A 24,839-nucleotide genomic window follows, 5' to 3' on the forward strand; every position below is an offset into this window, starting at 1 on the left:
ACTAAAATAAATTATAAAGATCAAATGTATTTTTATTATATAATTATAATTTTAAATGAAAACTAAAATATGTTATAACAGAAATAAAATTATTATTATTATAATTATAAAACTAAATATTATAATTTTATTGTAAATAATTTTTATTTATTTTATAACTAGTTTTACAATTAAAAAAATGGTTAAGTTTATTTTACAATTAAAAGAATAATTAAGTTAAAAAAGTATCATATTAAAAAAACGTTTAAATTTAAAGAAATCGTAAAATTAATAAAATAATTATTTTAATTTGAAAAAGAGAGATAAATTTAAAAAATAAATGTGAAAAGAAAAATCTCCTCAGATAATTATTTTAATTAAAAAATAAATTTGAAAAAAACCGTGAATATATCTATATATATATATATATATATATATATTTTTTTTTTTTTTTTTAAAAAGAATGGTCAGCATCTGTTTTTCCTATTATGTCAATTAGGAATTACGAATCCAGATTTATTCGATTAGAACCCATTGGGTCGGCTTTGAACCAAACGCGTTTAAAACCGTTCTTCAATCTATACCCTATTGCCTGTTTCAGTTCAACTATTAAACCCACACCACGCTTGTGTCGTAGCACTCTTAACTGAAACCAGGTTTCTGGGAAGAGAGAAATGGCCCTGAGGCATCGTCTTACGAAGGAACTCTCGAAATTTCTCTCTCCCGTTACTCAAGCAGGTGCGTGTGTTTTCTACACTGCCTTTTCGTCTGCACTGCACTCTCTTATTGTTGCTCTGAAAGACAAAGACAAATTATTAAAGACGAAAAACTGTTATTGTATTTGTGATATTTTGTTTATTTTACTTAGTGCTAAGTTGATCGAATGTTTGTTATGATTTTTTCTCTTTTTTATGTTGTCTTCATTGACTCGATCATGTTCAGTATCTGAAAAACAAGATAAATTAATTCCACTTTTAGTCCTTATAGTTATAGTTACGGCAATGTGCAATTTTGGTTATTATAACAGTTTTTTTAATTTTGGTACACTGTATCATGTAGTTATTGGCGGGAAATGGTAATCGACAGGCTAGAATGTCAAGTGTGGAACATCTTATAAATAATTGACACTGTTATCATTAACGGACACGTTAACATTTTTTCTTAGCAATGGGATGATATATTAACACTGGACCAAAATTGCTTAATTTTAGAAAATTAGAAAATCAAAATGCACTATTAAACTTTTTTACTGACCAAAATATCACATTTGCAACACTACACGGATCAAAAGTGAATTTAAGCTGAACATAATTTATCTTCAATCATTGGAAGTGAGTTTATCCATATTTTTGGTGGGCGAGTGTCTATGTTATTCATATGGGGAATTGAAAAGTAGAACATTACTATAAAATGCAAAGGTGAGATTCAGTTCATCAGTCCAAAATTACAGATGTCAATCTGGCTGTATACTTATTAATCATTAGTTGATGTTTCCTTTGCGTTTTGCGTGTGTGCATGCTCTCCTGCATCACCAGATGTTTTGTTTTATTAAAAGTTGTTAGAATTATGAAGTTGTGCCATGTAAATTTTGATTATTTTACCTTTTGGCATTGTTTGCTGATATGTTTATGATACCGAAGTTTGATTATTGGTACATGGTCTTTTTATAATGCTTCAGCATATTATTTTCATTAACGAATTTTAACTTGATTATTTCTATATTTATTTCACTCCGCCCTCTCTAGGTGTCTGTTGTCCTCAATCTAGCAAAGCTTTAAACTTAGTGGCTTTGTCTGTGATGCTGGTGCCTTCTGCTCGGAACCCAGCTGCTAATTGGAATCAAGTGAGAGAGTTTCATGAACACAGGTGATTGGTTTTTTACTGACAGCATAGGAAGATAACATAAATTGTAGTGTCAGTCATCATTTATGAATAAGATAGTATACTTAGTTTTTGACTATTCTCCGTATCAATTCTACTGTTTTAATTAGTATGCTGAACTGAATCAGTTTTGAGTCAGCACTATGAAATAGTTAGCCAGGCGTCATTTTGTAAGGACAGATGGTTGGAGTCTGTTGTAGTACTGTTAGATTGTAACTAACTAGCTTGGAGCTCAATCTATCTGATTGAATATGCTTCTGTATTCTAACTCAATTAATGAATAATACACTACATTTAGAATGTTTAATTTTGAAACATCATAATTTAGGATTTTGTAGCTTTCTTGGGTTTCTTGACTTCTGATCGCCAGTCTTATTCAGGATCTCAACAATGGCTGTTAAATTGCATGAACCTGCCACTGAAATTGATCTTTTATCTTACATTAAGGCTTCACTGGATGAATTTGAAGGTATTACTTTTTGTTATGGTAGTCCATGCCCTTTCATATTCTTAAAATTTTGTATGAGCCTTTCAAATTCTTCATATTTTGAGTGTTAGTTTTATTTTCTATATTCTGAAGCTTATGTTTTGCTCAATTATACATTTTAGTTTTGAATTGTATGCACCATCTTTTTATTTTTTCTATCTTACTAGTTCATTTGTCAATAGTTTTAGATTCAATGAGTTAAATAGTCCATCCTCTCCACATTTTGCCAATTACGTAATTTATCCTTTCTTTAAAATGCAGGCACCCATCATTATTGGTTAAATAGATCTGAAAAAATTGACCAACTTTTTGGAGCCGATGGGATATTTTTAGTTCTAGCTGCAAGTAATTTCAATTGTGACATTACGCTTAAAAAATTAAAGACAATTCAAAAGAGGTATACAAAAGTTATATTTTCTCTCCTCACTTTGTATTAATGTACATTTGTATTAATTAAATATATTTTGGTGGCAGGTTTCCTCATATTAACATTATTGGTTTGGGAGCAATTCACTCTTCTTCTGATCAAGTGCACCTAATGCAGTTACTGATGGAAGAAAATATAGCATTCCCCATTTTGTTGTCTCAGCAGACATTTCCTAAGGTGAGGTAAATCTCTGTACTTGAAAGGATTAATTTGAAAGAGGGAAGATTTTTATTCAATTTTTTTATTTGAAACAGTACATCAGCCTCAATATATACAAAACTCTAACCCTATAGTCATAATTATATAGAGATCTCTAGAATTTTCTAAGAGCTTCTACTAGTACACTCAATATCCTACTAATAATACCTTTGTTTAGCTTCTGGTGTGCATGAAGACTTGATGCATGCAAAGACTAGCATTTCTATCATTATGAATTTTCTTTGTTTAATTCTTGCTAAAATATCCCTGGCCAAAATTTTCAGGAAGTAGTAAATGTATCACCCAACACATCTGAGAAGTGGCACCTGACTTCATCGTTGCAGATGTGGGGGATTCTTCTTCCAACTCCATTTCCATCCTACTTATTAAAACTAGATCATTGTAGGTCTGTAGCATGTTACTGTATATTAATTATGTGTTTGTCGTCATCGTGCAGTGGTGGCAGATTCTTCTTCCAACACCATCTCCATCCTACCCACTAAAACTAGATGATTGTAGGTGTGTCGCATCTTACTACATATCAGTTATGAGTCTATGATTATCGTGTCTTTACAGATGAAGTCATAAACTATAGGCTAAGGTTGCTGATTGTTTTTATTCTAATGATTCTTGTCAAACAGGCATTCTTTTGTGATTTACAATCCTTAGGAACCAATGTCATAAGTTCCCCAAGGCTTCATTCCATAGGGTACTAGTTCACGGACTGATGGGTTAGAGTGGGTATGCAGAGAACTTGCTAACTTGAATATTTAATTTATGTGCGCAAAATACATAATTTGCTCTTATTCACTATACAGTGACAGTGAGGATGGAGGCTGAATACATGCAGAGCTGGAAAGAATGCTTGTTTCTTGAGTGGCTCCTCCTACTGTCCTACAAACTTTGGGGATTTAGAAACTCATCTGTGGTAGAAACTATAAAATGCTTGATAGAAGAGTCTTACATTTTCTAGTTATATTGACCATAGAGTTTGCAGAAATACATATTCCTTCCACTTTCTATTTTATAAATAATATATGGAATTGCTTTTATTCATGTATACCTAACGACTGACTGCCTTATCTTTTACCATTTTGTTTATGAATATATTTTTGATGCTTGCATGTACATTTAGTTAATGTAATTCATTTGATATGTATAGATAGAGAAAGGTGCGGGCTACATGTTGTTTAAAAATTTTAGGAGCCCAGTAATTTATCATGAGAAGGATGCAAGTCTTGAAATTTTAAGCCAAGGTAATGGTGAATTTTCTACGACTAACATAGCAAATGATGTGCCATTTGTTGATTTTTCATGATTCATGTCTGCATATTTACAATTTTTTATGTTGGTCTCATATGTAGCTGTTCAGGAGTTAGATGATAAAGCAGGTGGTCATTCTAAGTTGCTCGATGTTGTGAGATGTACATCTTTGGAACAACATTGGATAATTAAAGATCTATGTAGTTTTTCTCCTCTTCAGAATTTGCTCCTATATTACCCAGGTAACCAAGAGGTTGATCAATGGTTTTTCTGCATTTCTTCCATCTCATCCTAGAGTTGTCAGGCAGATTTCCTGAGAATGAGCCAGACAAATGAAGTTTATGCTCCTTTATCTTTCCTTCTCAATATTGCATCATTAATTAGAATATGCTTTTGCATGTCTTTCTAAAGTGCTGTAATATATTTGCCACCACAAGGAAGGAAATATTGACTTTATGACCTGAAATGAAGGATGTCCCAAACTACAATGAAACAATTGGATTTGTTCTTTGCTGGTCATGGAGGATTCAGATATTAGTCCAGGGAAAATTGATAGGAAGGTTTATAATTTGCTAATAACTAAAAATCTGTAGATATAATAATTTATATTTAATTCTTTGGTTCTGTTTGACTGAAATTAATTAGATACTGCAACTTCTTTTCTCCTATTTTACAGGTTGTGTTTCTGCAGATGAAAGTCATAATCGCCTCTTCTTTTCTGATTGCAATCATCATAGGATTCTTGTATCAGATGGGAATGGAGAGATTCTGGACTGTGTATGTATACTCATCAATAACTGCAGTTCAAGATTAATTCTGATTTCAGTTCCTTTAATGGCTTATTTTTCTTTGTCATTGGCTGATTTTAATGTGAATACTGAATTATGGTGTGAAATGCTTAAGTGAAAAAGTACTCAACAACTTCTATAGTTTATATTCATCTCAATAAATTACATTTATGTTCAATAAATAAAGAAATGTAACTGCATATGAGCAATCATTTATTATCACAGTAAAGTCTCATTGGTTCATCCCACTTTATTCTCAGTCTTTCAAGATGATTTTTAGCCATAGTAGTTCACATATCTCGTGCCATTGCCTTGGACTCTGCTGCAACACTAGATCTTGTTACCACATTTTGTTTTTTACTCTTTAAACTTACAAGATTCCTACCAAGTACAATATCAAGTAGTTGATCTCCTATGCACAATTGACCCAACATAGTCAACATTTGTATATACTTCGAGATTCACATTTCATTTCATTTGACCAAAATTCCCTTGCTTGGAGTCTCTTTTAGACATTTTACAATGACAAGCATATTTTTGGTGACTTCTTCCTCAGAAATAAGCTAGAGGTGACTCTTCTTGGACGTATGAATCATAAAAGTGGTGTCTTTTCCACCGCAATACTATTGGTTTGAAGCTTCCAAATGCTGTTTTGATTAGTCAGACCTTGCTTTGCTTGGCAAGAAATTCCCCTCGGATTAATGGTCCTTCTGGCTATTTGGCTAAGCTAAGTTTCTCCAGCTTCTCCCAGCAACCCTAAGTTGCGTTGCAAACAATTGGTTTCTGGTGGAGATAGTATTTCTATTTATTTGTGAGAATTGTTTTCATCTAACAAGCGGAAAGCTTAGTAAGCTTAAGCTTTTTTTGAATGATCTCTTAGCACTTATGCATCTCATATTTACGATTTGTTTCCTTTTTAATTACAATCTTTATGGTCATAGGCACATATAATCATAATCAGATTTGTTAGGATTTGATTTATGGATATATCATATTATTTATGAATAAAATTTTCTACAATTATTTGTATTTAATGCAATTAGCCTTATATAAAATGAACTCTGATTTAGATACATAGTTTTCAACATTTCTTACATCTTTTTATGTATTTCAACATTAATAGTATATTCCTAAATCGAATCATTAATTATGGAAGTAATTCATTAATTCTGATGTAAGGAAGTCACTTGTAAGAGATCATTGAGATATTCTAAAATATTTAAGATACAATGAAAATATCGGCCAGTTTGTTTAAGTTTTCACCAAAGAATAGTTTTTTTTAAGTGCTTAACGGACTTTTTGGTCCCAAAGTTTGTGGGATTTTCAATGTTATCCCTTGATTTTTTTTTTGTTTTCAATTCATTTTCCATTTTGTATAAAAGAAGCTATTTAAAACAATTTCTTATAAATAAATTATTTCTTTTAAAGATGTGTTTCTTTGTTGTATACACGCATGAATTAACTTTTTTTAATTCAAATCTTTTACCAAAATGACTAAATTATTTCATACCAGAATCACTCTTTTTTAATCTTAAACAAACTGACCCATTATAAGATGTTGAACAATTATCTATCAAGTAACTGTTCTTCACACAAACTTGAAAAATATAATCACAAATGTAGGATACTAGATAGTCACAATCATGCTTGGTGATGGGTTCATAGAAGTGTTAGACAGTGGTATGCTTATGGTAACCCTTTTGAAATGACTTTCTTTTTCTATCATGATACACTAAGGAGTTCTCCCATTTAGATCTTAAATGTCAGAATTTATGTAGATAGCCGTTGTACATTTTTGAACCACTTAGCTGAACTTTCATCAGGATAACTTTTTGTTGTCTCTTATCCAGATTGGATCTTCCCCGGGATTTGAGGATGGAGATTTTGAATCTGCTAAATTAAGGCGTCCTGCAGGTTCATACTACCATCCTACTGAGGATTGCTTATATTTTGTGGATTCAGAGGTATGCATTTGGATGTACATACACTGATTTAAATATCAAATATCAATATCTCTTTCAATGGTTATATGTAGTTCTGTCTAGGCTGCTATAGGATTTATTTAGCCATTTCTTCAGGATCTGTTTAAAACACAAGGCTAACTTTTCTGCAAATTCAACTTTTTTTGTTGATTTAGTGCTTGAAAAGTTTACACACCCACCTAACATGCTGGAAAACTTTAAAATCTTCTCCCTTCATAATTGTTTCCGTGCAGTACTCTTTAGTTTTTTTGGTGATGTGCATGTTTAACTACTGCTTCAGGAACTGACTTATTAACAAAATTGTTTTATCTCAATTTTGTGAAGGAATTTTTTTTTATTGATGTAAGAAATACAAGATAAAAATGAGATTATATACCAAGTAGTAGTGATAGACAATATTCTATATTTGAGCCTTGTGGATGGAAGAAAACATTGTTGGAAGGGAAGGTTATGCTAAAGTTGATAAGTTCGGTGTTACAATTGAGACTAGTCACCGGCAAAGCTAATAGATACTTGGTACCTATGATATGGTAAACAAATAACACCTAGGAATGTTAGATAAGCTGAAATTTTGTTATAACTGTCCACTATATCCGACGTTTTTGGAGCTGTGCTTGGTTTAGAATTTTAACATATAGATTATTTCAAGATTTTTTTGTGGTGACCAACAAAGCTAAATAGTTAGGTTACTGGTAATATAATCATACTTGAATAAATAATTATTTTGTTGATAAAAAAACACATTTACATTCTCATCACCTCTATTTGTAACATTTGAAGTATTCAGGTCAACCTTTATTTTAAGGTCATCAATTATGATTTTCATCTAGAGTCGTTTATAGATATCTTGAGCAAGTGTTCAAAATTCAGCTTCTACAATTAAACAAGATACTCTACCCTATTTTTCAGAAGTAGATTTTTTGTCAGTAATAGAACATGCATAAACTATATTAGTATTTATCTTCAAGATTGAAGTGCTTTCTTTCCTAAATAGTAAATCCCTTTCCTAAGCTTCATTTCAAGTGCTGAAAAATTTTGTCAATTGATTGCATGTGTCTTTCTCTTGGATCATGCAAATGTTGACTTATCGCTTTAACTGGATAAGCAATGTTGATCTCGTGGGTAATAGATAAATAAGCTTTTGTACAATTTTGGCTGTCTTTTCTCTTGAAAAGAGAATTATTTTTATTATCATCATTCATGTCTATTACATTCTCCTTACACCTATTTGTAACAATCTAATCTTCCACAGAAGGGAAATAAGGAAACAATATACTGAAATATAAAATAGAAGATTCTACAGATATTTTCTCTAATTAGGAAGATTCCACAAATATTTTCTCTAATTAGGAAGATTTTCCTCAAATTACAACACCCCCTCAAGTTGGTAAATAAATATAAATCATTCCCAACTTGCCTACAAGATCTTGAAATCTAGTTGGAGGGAGTTCTTTTGTAAAAATATCTGCTATCTGAAATTCCGTATGAACATGAGTTGTAATCACAAAGCCTCTGTCTAGATTATCTTTGATGAATGTCTGTTAATCTCAATGTTTTTGGTCCTGTCATGTTGTACTGGATTATGGGCAATGCTCATGGCAGACTTATTGTCACAGTATAGTTTCACAAGGTTGTCCACCTTGACTTAGGTCATCCAAAATGATTTTCTTTCGGAGTCCTTCACACATTCCTTGAGCAAAAGCTCAAAATTCAACTTCTCCACTACAACGAGATATTTTATCTTGCTTTTTGCTCCTCCACGTTTCTAGACTATCTTCAAGAAAAACACAATACCCAAAAGTAGATCTTTTGTCAGTAATAGAACCTGCATAGTTAGCATCAATCTATATTTTCATAGTCAACGTGTCTTTCTATTTGAACAATAGCCCCTTTCCTGGACTTGACTTCAAGTATTGGAGAATTTTGTCAACTACTTGCATGTCTCTCTCTCTTGAATCATGCATAAATTGACTCGCTACACTAACTGCATAAGCAATGCATGGTCTTGTGGGTGATAGATAAATCAATTTTCCTACCAATCTCTGACATTGGCCTTCTCTACAGTAGTACTTCACTTCCAATTCTGTGATTATGTTACTGTTGAGGTTCTACATCCTAACTTTCTTGTTTCTTTGAGGAGATCAAGTACATATTTCCTTTAGGATATGAAAATTTCATTCTTGGAGTAAGCAACCTCTATTTCAAGAAAATATTTGAGTTTACCTAGGTCTTTCATTTGAAATTGGGCTTCCAATTTTTCTTTTGATGCCAGATGCCAATTTTTCTGTTTCATCATCTCTTGCAATAATCATGTAGGCCACATAGACAAGCAATACAATGAGTTTACCTATAGAAGAGTGCTTTATGAATAGAGTATGATCTCCTTGGCTTTGTCCATATCCCAAGGAAACCATTGCTTTTGTAAATCTTACAAACCATGCTTTAGGGGATAGCTTAAGACCATACAATGCTTTCTTTAGGAGGCATACCTTGTTTCTTTAATTTTTCAATTCAAAACTTAGGGGAATCTCCTTATACACTTCCTCTTCTAGATTTCCATGAAGAAAGAGATTCTTCACATCCAGAGGGCTTACTCATTGATTCAACTATTGCTTTCAAGCACTCGAGTTCCTTCTTATAAGCTTTCATATCAAGATCTGGTGGTAGTGAAGTACTAGATTGATTGGTGGCTTCCTATCCTGAGGTAGTATGATTTTTCCATCTTTGAGCAGAGCCTTTGTTGTTTCCCATATGCTTGAGAACATTATTTCTTCCATGGAGCTTGAAGCATTTTTCCTTGGTATGTTTAGATCTTCTACAATATGAACAATAGTCTCCATGATTACCTTTTTTAAACGAATTTCCTTCGGCTTTTGTTTCCTTGTGGACTCCCTTTCTGGTTTTCATGGTAGAGCCTGTGTTGGAGATCCCCCCATCAAGTATGACAGCTCTCCGAGTGTCTTCCCCTCTTACCATAAAAAATACTTTTGATAGGGATGGTAAGTTTTCCCTTTCTAAGATTTGTACCTGAATTGGGTTGTACTCATGATTCAGGCCATGGTGAAATTTAAAGATTCTTCCTCTTTCCACGACTTCAGCATGTGCGACAACATCGGTTTTACACCTTTATTGTTTAGTACTGATCTAAATCAATCAAAAGTTTATTCAAGATTATGTGATATTCTGATACAGAAAGGGAGTCTTGTTTTGTATTAAATATTCTGCTTTCATTGTCATATCATGCAGCAAAATCCTTTTTTAATGAAAAAGTACACTTTCCTATCAACGACCCCAATAGCTACGACGGCACCCGCAGTGGCCGGACATCGGCGACGATGTCTACTGTTTCAGTGGAAACAAAGCTCCCAAGATTGAAAGTTCTGATACCATCTTGAAAAGAGGATGATTTTTATTGTTCTCATTCATGTATGTTATATTCTTCTTACACCTATTTGTAACCATCTAATATTCCAAAAAAGGGAAATAAGGAAACATTATACTTAAAAATAAACTAGAAGATTCTACAGATATATTCTCTAATTAAGAAGATTTTACATATATTTTCTCTAATTAGGAAGATTTTCCTCTAATTACAACATTTTCTACACGTTGACTTGCTTCACTTCTGATTTTATGAATTTGTTCAATAAGAACTTTTGAACAATGTTGTTAAAAGTCAGAGTAAAGTTGCAAACTCACATGATCTTGTTAGTGTGGAGAATGTTGCAAGCTGATGCAAATGTGGATTGGGTAATGTAGATTGCTTTGAGATTGTGATGATGCCTGTTGAATCATGGGACCATGCACTGCAACAATTATTTCCATTTTGTGGAGCTAGAGTTTGACAACCCATTGTTGGATAAATGACGACGTGACCTGACCCACAAAATTGTGACCCTTTCACTATGAGTTTCAATTCATGGAGGAATCTCTATGTATACTTCTTCTAAAGCTCTGTGAAGAAAGACATTTTGTCCAACTCCCAACCTGAATGAGTCACTAGATCAAGAACAACTCAACCCTTACAATCTTTGCTATTGGAACAAATGCCTCCTCAATTCCATATGTTTAAGTGTCCCTTTGCAACGAATCTAACTTTATATTTGTCTATTATCCTATCTACTTCATATTTCACTTTAAATATCCATCTGCATCTTATACCCTTTTGTCTTGGTTTGTCAACAATTTGCTCAGTTAAGTTTCTGTACAAATATAGCTCTATTGACTAGTTGTGGGACATGTAAAACATCCTTTAATACAAAGATGATTCTAAAGTTATATTTCTAGATTCACATATGGCCTTTGCAATTTTATCTATTTATTGATGTATGAATTGAAAAGCATGGGAAATGGAGTCATGTGACCGATTGCTCACGAATCAAGAATCCAAATTGCTGAGATACAGGACCAATTTTATTGAATGGACTCTTCCCTTTCATGGACAAGGTACACGATCTAGAGGACATATTGTTAGAAGATAAAGTTCCTCACTATAGGATTTCATATGAAGTTTTGATTGAGGAGGATCAATGTGGGTTGATTTATTTCTTGTTCTGAGGTTGATTTATTTCATATGCCTGCCCATCTTTGTGAGTTTGTTTCCTTTGTTGCCTCTTATGAACACGGGACATCATCTCTTCCATGGAGTTTGAAACATGCTTTTTTAATATTCTTAAATCTTTTACAGAATGAGCAATAATCTGCACAATTACTTTTCGGAGAGGATCTCCTAGTGTTTGATCCCTTGAAGACCCCTTGTCCTTGCTATTGTGATAGACCTTGTGCTGGAGATTTCTCCATTAAGCATGACAGTCCTTTGAGTTATTATCCCTGTTGTTGGAAGTCCCACATCGACTAGAGATAAAGCCCATTCATAGTTTATAAGTGGGTGCAAACCTCACCCTTCAAGCCGGTTTTGTGGGGTTGAGTTAAGCTTAAAGTCCACTTCTAACATGGTATCAGAGCCATGGTTAGAGCCTATCCTAGCGATATCTGTTGTTTGCTGGACATATTGTTCCACTCGCTATCGGGCCACGCTTGAGATGTATATACCTCGGCGTGAGGGGGGTGTGTTGGAAGTCCCACATCGACTAGAGATAAAGCCAATTTATAGTTTATAAGTGGGTGCAAACCTCACATACAAGCCGGTTTTGTGGGGTTAAGTTAGGCTTAAAATCCACTTTTAACACCTGTAAAATAAAAAATACATTCGACAGATGATGCGATCCCAAGTGGGTCATATTCATGGTTCAAGCATGTAAGAATTAAAGATTTTTCCTCTTTCCATGACTTCTGTATGATCTGCTGCATTTGTTTTACAAACCTTCAAATGTTTTGTACTAATGTAGTTTGAACCCATTCTAAATTTCATTATATACTAAACAAAGAGAACCCTATTTAGTATTAACCACCTTGCTTGCAATGTCATAGTAGGCAACCAAATTCTTTTTCAAAGAAAGTGTTATTTAAGTCATCCCCATGTCTCTTTAGTAGAGGAATAGAACATATAGTGTCGACTTATCTTAGGAACCATGGAATGCAACATCTAGGTCATGATGAATGAATTTTCATTATCCCAAATCACAAAATTTTAGGCATTTGACCATGGTCATATACCAACAATGTGGTTTACTCTTCATCGCCACTTCAAAATCCTCTATATGTACTTGCTACACTGTAAATGGTTTCAATTATCAAACCAATAGGGATCTATCACATTTGGAGTATCATTAGGACCCCAAGGGACGAATTTCACCTCAGGCATTTGGTCTTTTGAGCCAAACATCGTGAGTTTGATGCTTGCCAGAACTAGTAGCATGGGCTACATGCATCAATACATGTCGTGGCATGTGGCAACTACATTAGCGACGCAATTGCCAGCGTTGTGTTGCTAGTGTGGGACGGAACTTTATGATCTTCCAGTTATCTAAAAGGGTAGCAGTGATGGCTGTTTCTATGGCTGTGGAAACTGAGCTCTCAATTGGGAGCTCTACTATCAACTTGAGCTAAGGAAATTAAGATGTATCTTGATAACAATCACACAAATTACTTTCTCATTATTTCTATTTCTCATTATTTCTAAATAAGGAGAGAAAAATTTGCTGAAATGAATGGGGAGATTTTAAATATATTTTTCTCCTAATTACTGTGAAGATATTGAGGATATTTTTACCCTTATAATCCTTTATTTACAACAACTGGAGAGGAATGACCAAAACTTTCTTAGTGAGTAAAAGTAGCGGAGTTTGAATTTTTTTCAGCAGGACTGTTTTCTATAGGATTGTGCAGGTGTTACCCGCGTATCTACTTTTTGAAGCTGTTTTTATTTTTGTTCCTTTATTAATGTTCGTGGAATTCGTTATTTGATTAAGTAATAAGATAGCTAGATAAGATCTGAACCTAATAAGCTCTTGTGCTATCCTGTATAAAGACTATATATAATTATATTAAGACACATGTGTTTGAAGTGGAAAAGCAATGTCATGATTTGCTGTAAATTATATTAAGACACGTCCTGGGGTCATCACTGAGACATTGATGCAGCACAACTCCTGACGTTCAGATTAACCTCATTTTCAAATTATCATGTTTACCGAACAGGCTCTTGTAAGCTTCATTTATCCATGTGGGCTTGTTTCTTTGTGTTTTTTTTACTAGTGGCTTATTTGAACTCCTATTTATGAACTCGATTCTTATCATTTACTTATTCTGGTTCTTTTCTTATTATTTATATTATTCTGGTTCTAAGAACCATGCTATCAGGAAAGCTGACATGGGAGCACGAACAGTAGACACTCTGTATCCTACAAGCACCTCCAACAAGGGAGGTATTCACATATGGAATTGGATCATGACTAAGCTTGGTTTAGAAAGCAGTGGCAAGACCAATGTTGTGGAAACATCTGAAGTATTTGATTCTAAATCGTTGTATTTTCCATGGCATTTGCTGAAATCGGTTGATGACACTCTCTTCATTATTGACCGAAGGTGGATAAGTGCTTTTATTAATGTTTTTGTTTAAATGCTACAAACACCCAGTCCTCTCTACCTTTGCATGACTTGAAAAGTTTCAAAGATCTGATGTGGTCATTGGAAACAGTTCCTGCCTATAAAATTGATTTTTGAATATGGATAGAATTACGAACTAAAAATTAAGTTGTAGTTGCTCCCAGTGAAGGACATTCTTGGATGTTCCACTTGAGATTGAAACTGTAAAGTATTTCTAGAGGGCTTAAAGATCCCTCTCACTGCCATTCTATATATAATGAAAATACCATAATACATGGAATAGTAAGGGACTGTACTAGACCCCTAGGTTCAGAACTAAGTACAACTAATAAATGATATAGCATACTGCACCCTACCTAGACTTAATGATTATACATAGATATAATTATTCTAACGCTCACCCTCAAGCTGGAGCATACAAATTCTATGAACCAAGCTTGGAATAGATAAACTCAATTTGAGATCTTTTTAGGAACTTGGTCAATACATATGTAAATTGGTCATTTGATCCAACAAAATCAACTTGTCTTGAATGAGACAATAGGCGTGATAACTTTGGCTTTGAACAAGATGCACATATGCTTCAGACCATCGAGAGAGAATGTCTATAAACCAAATTGGATTCACAAACCAGCGTAGCAAAAGGGACTCCTTAACAGCTTATGAAGAGTGGTGGACAACTGCAAAACTTCAACTAGCACCATGAAACTTCAAGTAGGATGACTTTGACAAAGGAGATTTCCATCAAAAGTGGATGACGACCAATAATGGTAGACAACAACAAACTGCAGGGATTGGATTGCCATCAAGTAAGGATGGGGCTTGTAGTAGCTAAAAGCGACAAAACTGCAAGGACTGCCATCACTAACTGATGGGCCCTGCAGCTGGAAACAAGCCATCATTGACTGATGGGCCTGTAGTGGCTGGAACATACTCCCCTCACGGCGAATGACGAAAATGATGGGCACCGATGACAAACTGTGAAGGTGAAAGGTCATAATGGTCTCCTTTATTCATCAAAGCACCCAAAAACAGATCTAATAAGGGACTGGTGAAATTGTTGACTAAGATTCTGAATCTTGCTAGAAACACATTCTCCTTCACGCCATGACCAACCTTCAACCCATGACTTGGTGTTGATAGTGGTAGGTGGCGGACAGTGCTGGGCGGTGGGAAACAACTAAAAAAGGCATTGGAATTATCTGATATTATTAGGAGAGCGGGACTGCTCATTGAGGTATTTCAGAAAAGATGAAATTTTTAAGGCCATCGGAGGTGACGGCCATCGGCCACCAGTGACAATAAAGACAAAGTAGGAATAGACTCCCTCTGATACCAACTTGAGATTGAAACTGTAAAGTATTTCTAGAGGACTTAGAGATCCCTCTCACTATCATTTTATATATAATGAAAATACCATAATACATGGAATAGTAAGGGACTGTACTAGACCCCTAGGTGCAGAGCTAGGTACAACTAATAAATGATATAGCATACTACACCCTGCCAAGATTTAATGATTATACATAGATATAATTATTCTAACAGTTCCAAAGTTGGAAGCTGAAACTGAATATAATGTATTCCTCTTTCTGTATGATGTGTCAGATCTATATTCTTTCTCATTTATACTCTCAATAACTCAGCTCCTCCACTCATATATTCACTTTGTACTTGCATCTACGCTCTAGTAGTATTTGGCCTCTTTATCTACAAATCTGTAAGGCCTTCTCCTTGGCTACGTCATTAATATTGTTTTGGATCGATCATTCTGTCATGCACAGAAACTTTAAAGCCTAGACCAGATCACTTGATGTTTTCAGTAAAATCTAACTGTCATTTAAGAATGGATTGACCACACCTCTGTTTTTTTTTGCTATGTCTGCATTGGAGTTTAGAGAAAAAAAATCTTCATCTAACAGATAACCCAAATTTATTGAGGTCTTTGATTTCTCTCTCTTGCATCATCTGTCCCTTATGGTTATAACTATTGCATTAAACAGGAATTTAAAAATGACTGAAAGTTACAAGTATTTTAAAATGACTGGTGCACCCTTTTATCAACAGTTTGACATTTGTGTGCCTATAGGCAAATTTTAAGAAGTCTAAAATAGAGAGATTATGTAATGTATTAGACAGTTTGTAGACCGCTTTTAGATAGTTGGGCAGAAATAAAACATAGAAGTTAGTATGAATTGGTTAGGGGTAGTTAGGAGGAGTTTAAACAGCAGTTAGGGGAAGTTTTAATTAGTAGTTAGGTAGTTTTTGTCTTTTAAGGAGGGGGAGTGTTTTAATTAGTAGTTAGGTAGTTTTTGTCTTTTAACAGGGCAACAATTTGCTCAATGATGGAACCATAGGGCTTTGGTTGCCAACACTTGGTCACTAAAATCAGAATTGTTAGTTGAGATGCAAAGTGTTACTGACTTGATATCATGATAACTCGATTTCGTAGATCGTTTTGGTGTTACATTTGTCAAGCACAACATAGAATTAATGAAAGATAAACTTTATTTCTTTCATTTTTATAGATGACACGGTTGCTTCGGTTAGTGTTTCTGACTTGAAATTCAGTCAAATTTAAGATAGGAATTGGAACTTAGACTGCTATTTATTTCTTCATTCTCTGTTTTGAAGTGGTGAAAAACAATTGAGAGAATATTTACATGTAAAATGTTCATGCCTTTCCGTCCAAGGAGTTGCGTTTTTCTTATTTCTCCAAAGAAGAGTCAGGCTCTAGTGTAGACTTTGAAAGTTTGTGGGGTGGCAGAATACCTTATGTTTAGGAGGGTAAGTAGTAATGTGTTTTGCTATAATTCATCAGTATCCCTTGTGCCTCATTGTTCATTAAATTTCAAATCTTGTATTGTGTTGAACATCATGATTTTTTTTTTCAATTTTCCTTTTCTTATGACTAAATTTTCTTGTTAAGAATGATAGTAAGGGCTATAGTTCAAGTAATATTCCTTCCTTACCTTGATACTATCATTGATACTTTTAGGTTTCGAACTTTGTGGGTCTTGGATATCAGTTCAGGAAAGATGAATGAAGTTTTGGAAGGTTTGATTCTATAATCCTTATATGGTCACTTGTTTAAACAATCTTGTATCTAGCTAGAACTGATGGATTCTTTGTTATATTTATTTAGGTTATCCAAGAATTCTTGAGATCTGTGGGCATTCAATCATGAAACGTTTATCTGTCATAGATCGGGTTCCCTTTGACTGGTTTCAACATGAAACTAAGAGCGGCTCTTTACTTGGGGCCCTACCACATTCTGATCTTTTATCTTCACTTGCAACCTTGCAAAATCACATTTTTGTTTGTGATCCAGGTAGTTTTCTCCATTTTAGTTAAGGCTATCTTTCTCTGTGGATGCATTTGTTGAGATTATTCACTCCTAATTTTGTCTCACTAGTTGGACAGAGGATTTTGAAGGTTTGTGGAGAATCTGGAGTCTGTTCAAACTTCCGATTATCTAATCTAGGGATACTTGGATTACCTTATTGGGTGAATTTCCCCCTGGAAACATTTTATGCTGCGTAAGTTATTTTCTCAAAGAACTTGTATAGATTTCTTTTATTCAGAAACTCATTTTTTCTGTTTCTGTCCATGTTAGAATGTAAGATTGTTTCCAGTGAATCTGTTAAGATCCTTCATTAGGTAGGCATATGGTCAAAGTACCTTTTAATCATTTTGGAAATTCTCTCTTCCCTTGAGTAAGCTTTGGCATTGAGATACGTCTAGTATATACTTAACTCAGATGTCACACTCGTCCAGTCTTGCGAACTTTGTGCTGCAAATATCTAGTTCTAGATGTGTTAAGATGCCACATCGGCTAGGTATATGGCTGTAATATTCCTTGTAATGACTAAGGACATTCTTTTTTTCCCATTTGGAGATATGCATGATCCTATTCTGTCCTCAATTCTAATAGAAAAGTTGACTTCTTGGTTATCCTGGTTTGACAGTGGAAATGGACTTTTGGGTACACCAATTGATCATGTGGAATATCTTGATTTGCTACCAGGTTATTTTACATTTTAAAGCAATGTATTTATGAATTTAAAATTTCAAATTTTTAGAAATATCTGATATTATCTTGGTTTAGATTATCTTAGGTGATTTGTTTCGTTGTTTAATTTGGGTCTTCGAGTTTAATTAGGATCCTTGTTAAAATTGTGCATTTGAGATGATACATGAATTGTGTGATTACTTCTCACACTCAATCTGTTGAAATATGGGTGTAAATATTGTATATTTACAGTACAATAAATATAGATTGATTGAATAATATATGTAGATTTGTTTTTAAGAAATCCCTAAAATTAAGGTGTTGATATAAAAGAGAGAGGCATAGACTGAATCCCTAACATGTGTGATGACGTAGGGAAACCCTCCTAATGGTCATGAACACGTGGAGATGAATGAAGGACGTAGCGGAATAATGAATTGAGGCAAAGGTTCGGTCAAATGATGGTTGTGGTATATGGAAACGGTTTGCCTAAGAAGGCTACACCTTAACTAGGGGAAGGGGCTAGAGGAGGCTCTGGGAGACTCTGTAGTAAGTGACTTTCGAAAAGAGGAAGGCTAGAGTAATCTCAACAGCGTAACTCTACTAACATTCAAAAGTATCAATACAAGGGGGAGACTGCTGAATTTATAGATCCATTCAGCCTCTCAATTGGCCCTAAACTACCCTCCTGATCATCAGGTATTATGATGCAAGGATCACAAGCCACATGTAGCTGCACGAATTCCATATTTAACATGTGAGAAAAATGAGCAAAACGTGTTGCTGAAATGCTCTGACACAGGTGCTGCGCGAGAGAGAAAGTTGCTGGGCGAGAGGCAGCTCGCTAGGTGAGAAGTAGCTCACTGGGCATGTGGTTCTCTCTAGAATGATGGTGCTAAGCGCCCTCTGGTGTCGGCTGAGCGTGAGCTCGCTGGGCACGCCTACAAGCTTGCAGAGCGAGCTTTGACTGCTCCATCTCCCTTCTCTATAGCCTTCTCTCACTTGGTTGAACCTTCCTTTGCCCATACTCCTAGTAAGGGATCCATTGTTTGGACCTAAGTCACCCTCTTGAGAAGGATTTGTCCTCAAATATGGAGGGTCGACTTTATTTTGGACAAACATGATTTTATTGTTGAAGAAGCTCCTAACATTCTTAGGAGTAGGCCATCTTTGAATGACTTTATTTTTCTTGTGATCCACATGAACTCCTCCTGGATCAAATGTCATCCTACAATAAGCTTTAAACATAGTCTTAATTAGTTTTGGTCTATACCCATAACAACTAACTTCTTTTGTTCTGACATTTTCTTTCTATAGTATACTTTCCAAACCCTCTACCTATACTCCCTTGTCTATCAAATTCTTACTCTTTCAATGCTTTAAGCATTTGAGGCATCATTTGATTTGCACATATTCAAATTATGGCACTATCTGGTTCGATCCACAACCCATTCAATAATTCATGATATTTTGATATTGAGAGAACCTTGTCTGGTATTAAGCACCTTGCTTTCAATGTAATAAAAGGCAGCAAAATCATTTTTCAAAGAGGAGTTATTTTTAGGTCATTCCATATTTCTTTGGCAGAACAAAACAAAATTTTGACTTATCTGAGGGACTATGGAATGCCACATTCAAGTTATGATCAATGAATTTTCATTATCCCAAATCTCAAATCAGGGCCACATTCAAGTTATGATCAATGAATTTTCATTATCCCAAATCTCAAATCAGGGTCATTTGACCCTGGTCCTCAGTCCTCCAACATCAATGTGGTCTAATCTTGATCATCCTCTTAGAATCTTCCAAATGTATTAGCTCCATTATAAATAATTTTGGCCATCAAAAGGTAGGGATCTGCCACGTTCAGAAGATCATTAGGACCCATAGAAGTAAACTTTTTCGCAGCCATTGAGGAAAAAAACACAGACTTTCACCATTATCTTCAAGGAGGACAGCAGCAGCCAGTGGTTGGGAGTGGTGGCAGTGGAAACAAGCACCCAAGATTGGGAGCTCTGATACCAACTTGAATAATGAGAGAGAGAGCAAATAAATACTTTATATTTACAGCCATGCTAATTATGTTCTCAACTCCTCCATTTGTAACAATCACACTCTCTTGAAAAAGGAAATATAGACCAGCTGAAATGAGTGTGTTGATTCTATGGATATTTTTCGTAATTACTATGGAGATATTAGGATATTTTTATCCCAACGGTACATAGTACCTGTTAGGTTCCTGGGTTTGGAACCTAACTAGACAACTCACTCACACAATCAAAACAATTGGAAAAGAATGAATTATCTGTATTCTCATCAACGAAAGTAGCATACAATCAGTATCTGGGAGCATAACCTCCCTCCATCTAACGGGAGCCTAACCCCCCTCACAAGGTCCAAGACCTGTCTAAACAAAAGAATATGATTAGCTGCCTTCTAACAAAGAATAGAACTCTATTTATATAAGATCTCCCATCCCGCCTTTCCTAACCGCTCTCTCATTTTCCTGCCTTCTATCCTCTTACCTTAGATCCTATCATTACACCTCGCTGCAAAACAACCTTGTCCTCAAGGTTGGAACCGAAAAACTTGATCTCTTGGCTCCTCTTTATCATCTTGTTATTCTATGAAGGGAACCCACTGATGCCCTCCAATTCTATTCAGGAGGCTTGGGTGGTGGTCGAGATGAGATACAGACTTTATGGGACCCTTTTCGTGTCTGCATTATTTCCTTGAAAGCGAGGAGCTTCTTATCCTTCCCTGTAAAATAACTTCTTCTACCGTTCAGCTCTCTTCTTCCTATCTTTATACCGTTCGACTTTCTTCTCGCTATCTTTATACCGTTCGGTTTGCTTTCCCACGCTTTTCCACTGTTCGGTTTTCTTCTCCCTATCTTTATACCGCTCGGCTTGCTTTCCCATGCTTTTCTATCGTTCGGTTTTCTTCTTCCTGCCTTTATATCGCTCGGTTTGCTTTCCCATGCTTTTCTACCGTTCGGTTCCTCCCCCCTGACTTCAACCGTTCGGCTATCGTTCCCTTCAACCATTCGGCTCCAATAACCTCTTCTACCGTTCGGCTCTCTTTTCCCCCTATCTTTGCACCGTTCGGTTCCTCCCCCTACCTTCAACCGTTCGGCTCGAGTTAACAACCCTGAACAGAGTTGATGCAAGATCTTCCAGGTTCTCTGAAAGTTGGGTTTGTATTGAATTTTCCCCTTTTTTTGATGGTTGCTTTGCTTTCTTGATGTCCTGAAGATGTTCCTCGGTTACTGCCGATCGACCTGGGCTATAGCACTTGGCCTCAGACCGCTCGACAACTCTCGATCGGCCTGGGTTATAGCTATTGGTCTCGGATCGTGTCACCTCACCTCTCGTTCGTCCCCCAGATGACTCGTCTTCTATCCCGCTCCCTTTCCTTACCTTTTCGCCTCCCTGTACATACTCTTCCACCGTCCCCATCCGTTTCGATGCCGCCAAACGCTCAACAATGGTTCCAAACCTTATCACCAGGGCTTCCTTCAAGCCATCCCAGGAAAGATTCTTGGCTTTCTCCTTCCATGCTCTGAACTAGTAGCCAGCGCTCCCCTCCATATTGATATCGGCTAGGCGCACCTTTTCCTCCTCCAATACCCGTCGTAACTCGAACAATTTCTCTGCGCGATTGATCCAGTTCAGCGGATCGATCCCCTCGAAGATAGGTAGCGCCACCCGTTTCCGCCAGTTGTTTTGCCCCTCAGTATGTTCGCCTTCCCTTCCTCCTTCGTCTTTCTGCCTCACCCTCCGATTCCTGTTGACGGACGCTTGGCCCCCATTTGCGTGTCCATCCTGGTTCCTGTTTTGTCCACCCAGCCTTTGCTTGATTTCTTGTAAGTCTTGACGCATCGCGACCGTTTCTTGCCGTATTTCTTCCATATTTCTTTTGTATTCTGCCATGCTCCTTTCGCTGGTCCTCCTCTCCCAGGTATTGTCTCTTCCTTCCATCACGCTTATCCTCCCTTCGATTCTATTCTCCCAAGCGGTAGCTTGCCCATCGTCTTGCTCCGCCTTTAATTGGATTCGGCAGTTGTCGTTCCCGTTTCTCCTCGCTAGCTCTTCTTCCCTCCGAAACAGATCTGGCAGTTCTCTCGCCCTCCTCTTCCTCTAGCCGACAATTCTCTCGCCCTCCTCTTCCTCTAGCCGACAGTTTCTTCCCTCACGCTTTTCCTCCGCTCTATCGATCTGGCAGCAACGCTCCCTTGATAATCCGACAGTTTGGACCGATTTGTTAGGTTCCTGGGTTTGGAACCTAACCAGACAACTCACTCATACAATCACAACAAGAAAAACAATTGGAAAAGAATGAATTATCTGTATTCTCATCAATGAAAGTAGCGTACAATCCGTATCTGGGAGCATAACCTCCCTCCATCTAACGGGAGCCTAACCCTCCTCACAAGGTCCAAGACCTGTCTAAACAAAAGAATATGACTAGCTGCCTTCTAACAAAGAATAGAACTGTTTTTATATAAGATCTCCCATCCCGCCTTTCCTAACCGCTCTCATTTTCCCGCCTTCTATCCTCTTACCTTAGATCCTATCAGTACCTCTCTGGAGTTGTTAATATATTAAGAAGTGGATTTTAATCTAACTCTACCTTAATATATTAAGAAGTAGACTTTAATCTAACTCAACCTTACAAAACCGGCTTGTAAGGTGAGGTTTGCACTTACTTATATATTGTAAATTGACCTTATCTTTAGTTAATGTGGAGCTTCCAACACACTCTCCTCACGCCAAGACATATACATCTTGAACGTGGGAATAGACATGAATAAGTAGTTTGATAGCGGTCTGGTAGCGAGTGAAACAATATATCTAACAAATAACAAACTTCTCTAGGATAAGTTCTAACCATGACTTTGATATTATGTTAAAAAGTGAACTTTAAACTTAACTCAACCTTACAAAACTGGTATGTAAGGTGAGGTTTACACCCACCTATATAAGGTAAATTGACCTTATCTTTAATTGATATGAGACTTCCAACAATAAGGGATTAGTAACTAGATGAGCTGTTCTTATATCTTTTATATTCTTTCGTTTTGTGTTTGTCTACAACTTTTCTGGAATGTGTCACAGGCAGGATTGACATAAATTTAAATGTTGATATTCCTGTGGATTTTGAGCTTGTTGAACCTTTACAAGAATCTTGTATATGGTGTCAAGCAAGAGGTGCAGCTACTGAAATTTCTGGAATGGACGAGGTTCCAGGATCCTTATACAAGGTTCTTTTGCAAATTGGAACTTTCTAAGTGAAGCAGTTTGATTATATTCTTAGTTACTTAATGTCTTCTTGGTGCAGGCTGGTGTTGCACAACAGTGGTATGATGAATTAGATTATCTTGCCGCTCCAAAACCTGAATCTGAAATAAATGTTCAAGATGATAATCTAGACACAAATTCAGTAGTGGAAGATGATGAGAAAGTCCGGATTAGCTGTGTGGTCTGTACTAGCCCTGGAACAAGCGAGGTATGCTGATCTCATCTTGTCTTGTTTGGTAGCTGTCATTTGATTATCATTGTATAGGCCCCATTGATTATTATTTTATAGGCAACATAGCAAGATGGGAACGGGAATAGCACATTTTCTTAACTTTCCATTGACATTGTCAAGACTACATCAATTGTTGCAAGAGCTTGATTAATTCTCTTGTTTGAACTTGTATCAATTTTCGGGTTCATGTATGGATCTTTTCTGTAGTTATCCCATAGTGCACATACTTAGGAACCAGAATAATTATAAAGCCGAATGATCTTTTCAGTCTTGAAATTAAATAAGTTTTTAAGATGGTCCTTGAAAGTAAACAGTTTTTTTTTTTTTTTTTTTTTTTTTTTCTAAATTCAGTCTGGGAATGTTAATAAGTAAATAAGAAGTTCCTAAAAGTAATTTCCATCTTGCACATTGGTCCTTCATTTCAAATAGGGGTCTCTACATATTATGATTAAAAAACAATTTAGTCCTTACATATATGGATTAAATTGTATTTTATGATAACATTTAGATACTTTCCTCAAATAAAGGATGAATGTAAGAGATGAAAATTTCTTTCACGAACTTTATTTCATTTCTAGCATAAAGAAACTTCCATACATTCTCAAACACCAAATGGACTATTCTACCTAATTATAAATATGCTTGTAAACTATAAATGGTTATTTATTTATTTATATATTACTTTTCTTTCATACAGGTTATAATTTACGCTGTACTGCATTGCAAACTTAGAAGAATCCCAAACTCAAATGAGGGAAACCGGGAGGAGCATGCAGCAAGGATACTTGATATTCTGACCTCCAAGAGATGTGGGAAAATAGAGAGAGATTCGTGGACTGCTTTTTTATTGCAATCCAAAGGTGATGTGAGAGATCTTATTTTCATGCTACCACTACACGTTAGAATAAGATTAAATTCCCTTGATCATCCAAAGGCTGATAACGGAAGGGATATAATCTCAACAGACTCTTCAATTAAGGTGAACGTATTTCTCAGTTGACACTACATTCAGATGCACTGTTGTACTTAGATAGGTTTTTTACTCTTAAAATTTGATTTCATGTGCCTGACAGTTTTTGCCAGATTATATATTCTTGCCAGAATGTAGTCAGTTTTTTAAAACCTATGGATGTGTTATAGAGGTGAAAGAGTTTCTCCTTCGAACTGTATGGTGTGTGTAATAAGGATTTCCTGTGTTCAAATCCGATAGGATTCTAATCTAAAGATATTAAAGTCAAGGCAGTTGCCTCCATATAGATAAACTTCTCATTTTGTCCTTTTA

General features: G+C 35.6%; 1 protein-coding gene across 2 annotated transcripts; it reads left to right on the top strand.

The window, feature by feature from the left end:
• The first annotated feature begins 503 nt into the window (after nucleotides 1-503).
• EMB1974 (NHL domain-containing protein) lies at nucleotides 504-24,795 on the top strand. 2 transcript variants are annotated; one of them, XM_088102673.1, is made up of 17 exons: nucleotides 504-717; nucleotides 1,725-1,845; nucleotides 2,241-2,329; nucleotides 2,609-2,744; nucleotides 2,822-2,951; nucleotides 4,135-4,228; nucleotides 4,337-4,477; nucleotides 4,912-5,012; nucleotides 6,874-6,987; nucleotides 13,754-13,992; nucleotides 17,012-17,070; nucleotides 17,159-17,344; nucleotides 17,429-17,552; nucleotides 17,982-18,040; nucleotides 23,143-23,288; nucleotides 23,366-23,533; nucleotides 24,255-24,795. In XM_088102673.1, the coding sequence occupies exons 1-17, from the start codon at nucleotides 654-656 to the stop codon at nucleotides 24,555-24,557; spliced, it is 2,274 nt and encodes a 757-aa protein (XP_087958799.1). In that variant the 5' UTR covers nucleotides 504-653; the 3' UTR covers nucleotides 24,558-24,795. The 2 variants fall into 2 exon arrangements, with proteins under 2 accessions (XP_087958799.1, XP_087958800.1); XM_088102674.1 differs by lacking the exons at nucleotides 504-717; nucleotides 1,725-1,845; nucleotides 2,241-2,329; nucleotides 2,609-2,744; nucleotides 2,822-2,951 and adding exons at nucleotides 3,614-3,713; nucleotides 3,791-3,900.
• The last annotated feature ends 44 nt before the right edge of the window (nucleotides 24,796-24,839 follow it).

This window comes from Vigna umbellata, chromosome 11, assembly GCF_029865625.1.
Source record: "Vigna umbellata cultivar VRB3 chromosome 11, Vumbellata_1.0, whole genome shotgun sequence".
Taxonomy (NCBI): Eukaryota; Viridiplantae; Streptophyta; class Magnoliopsida; order Fabales; family Fabaceae; genus Vigna; species Vigna umbellata.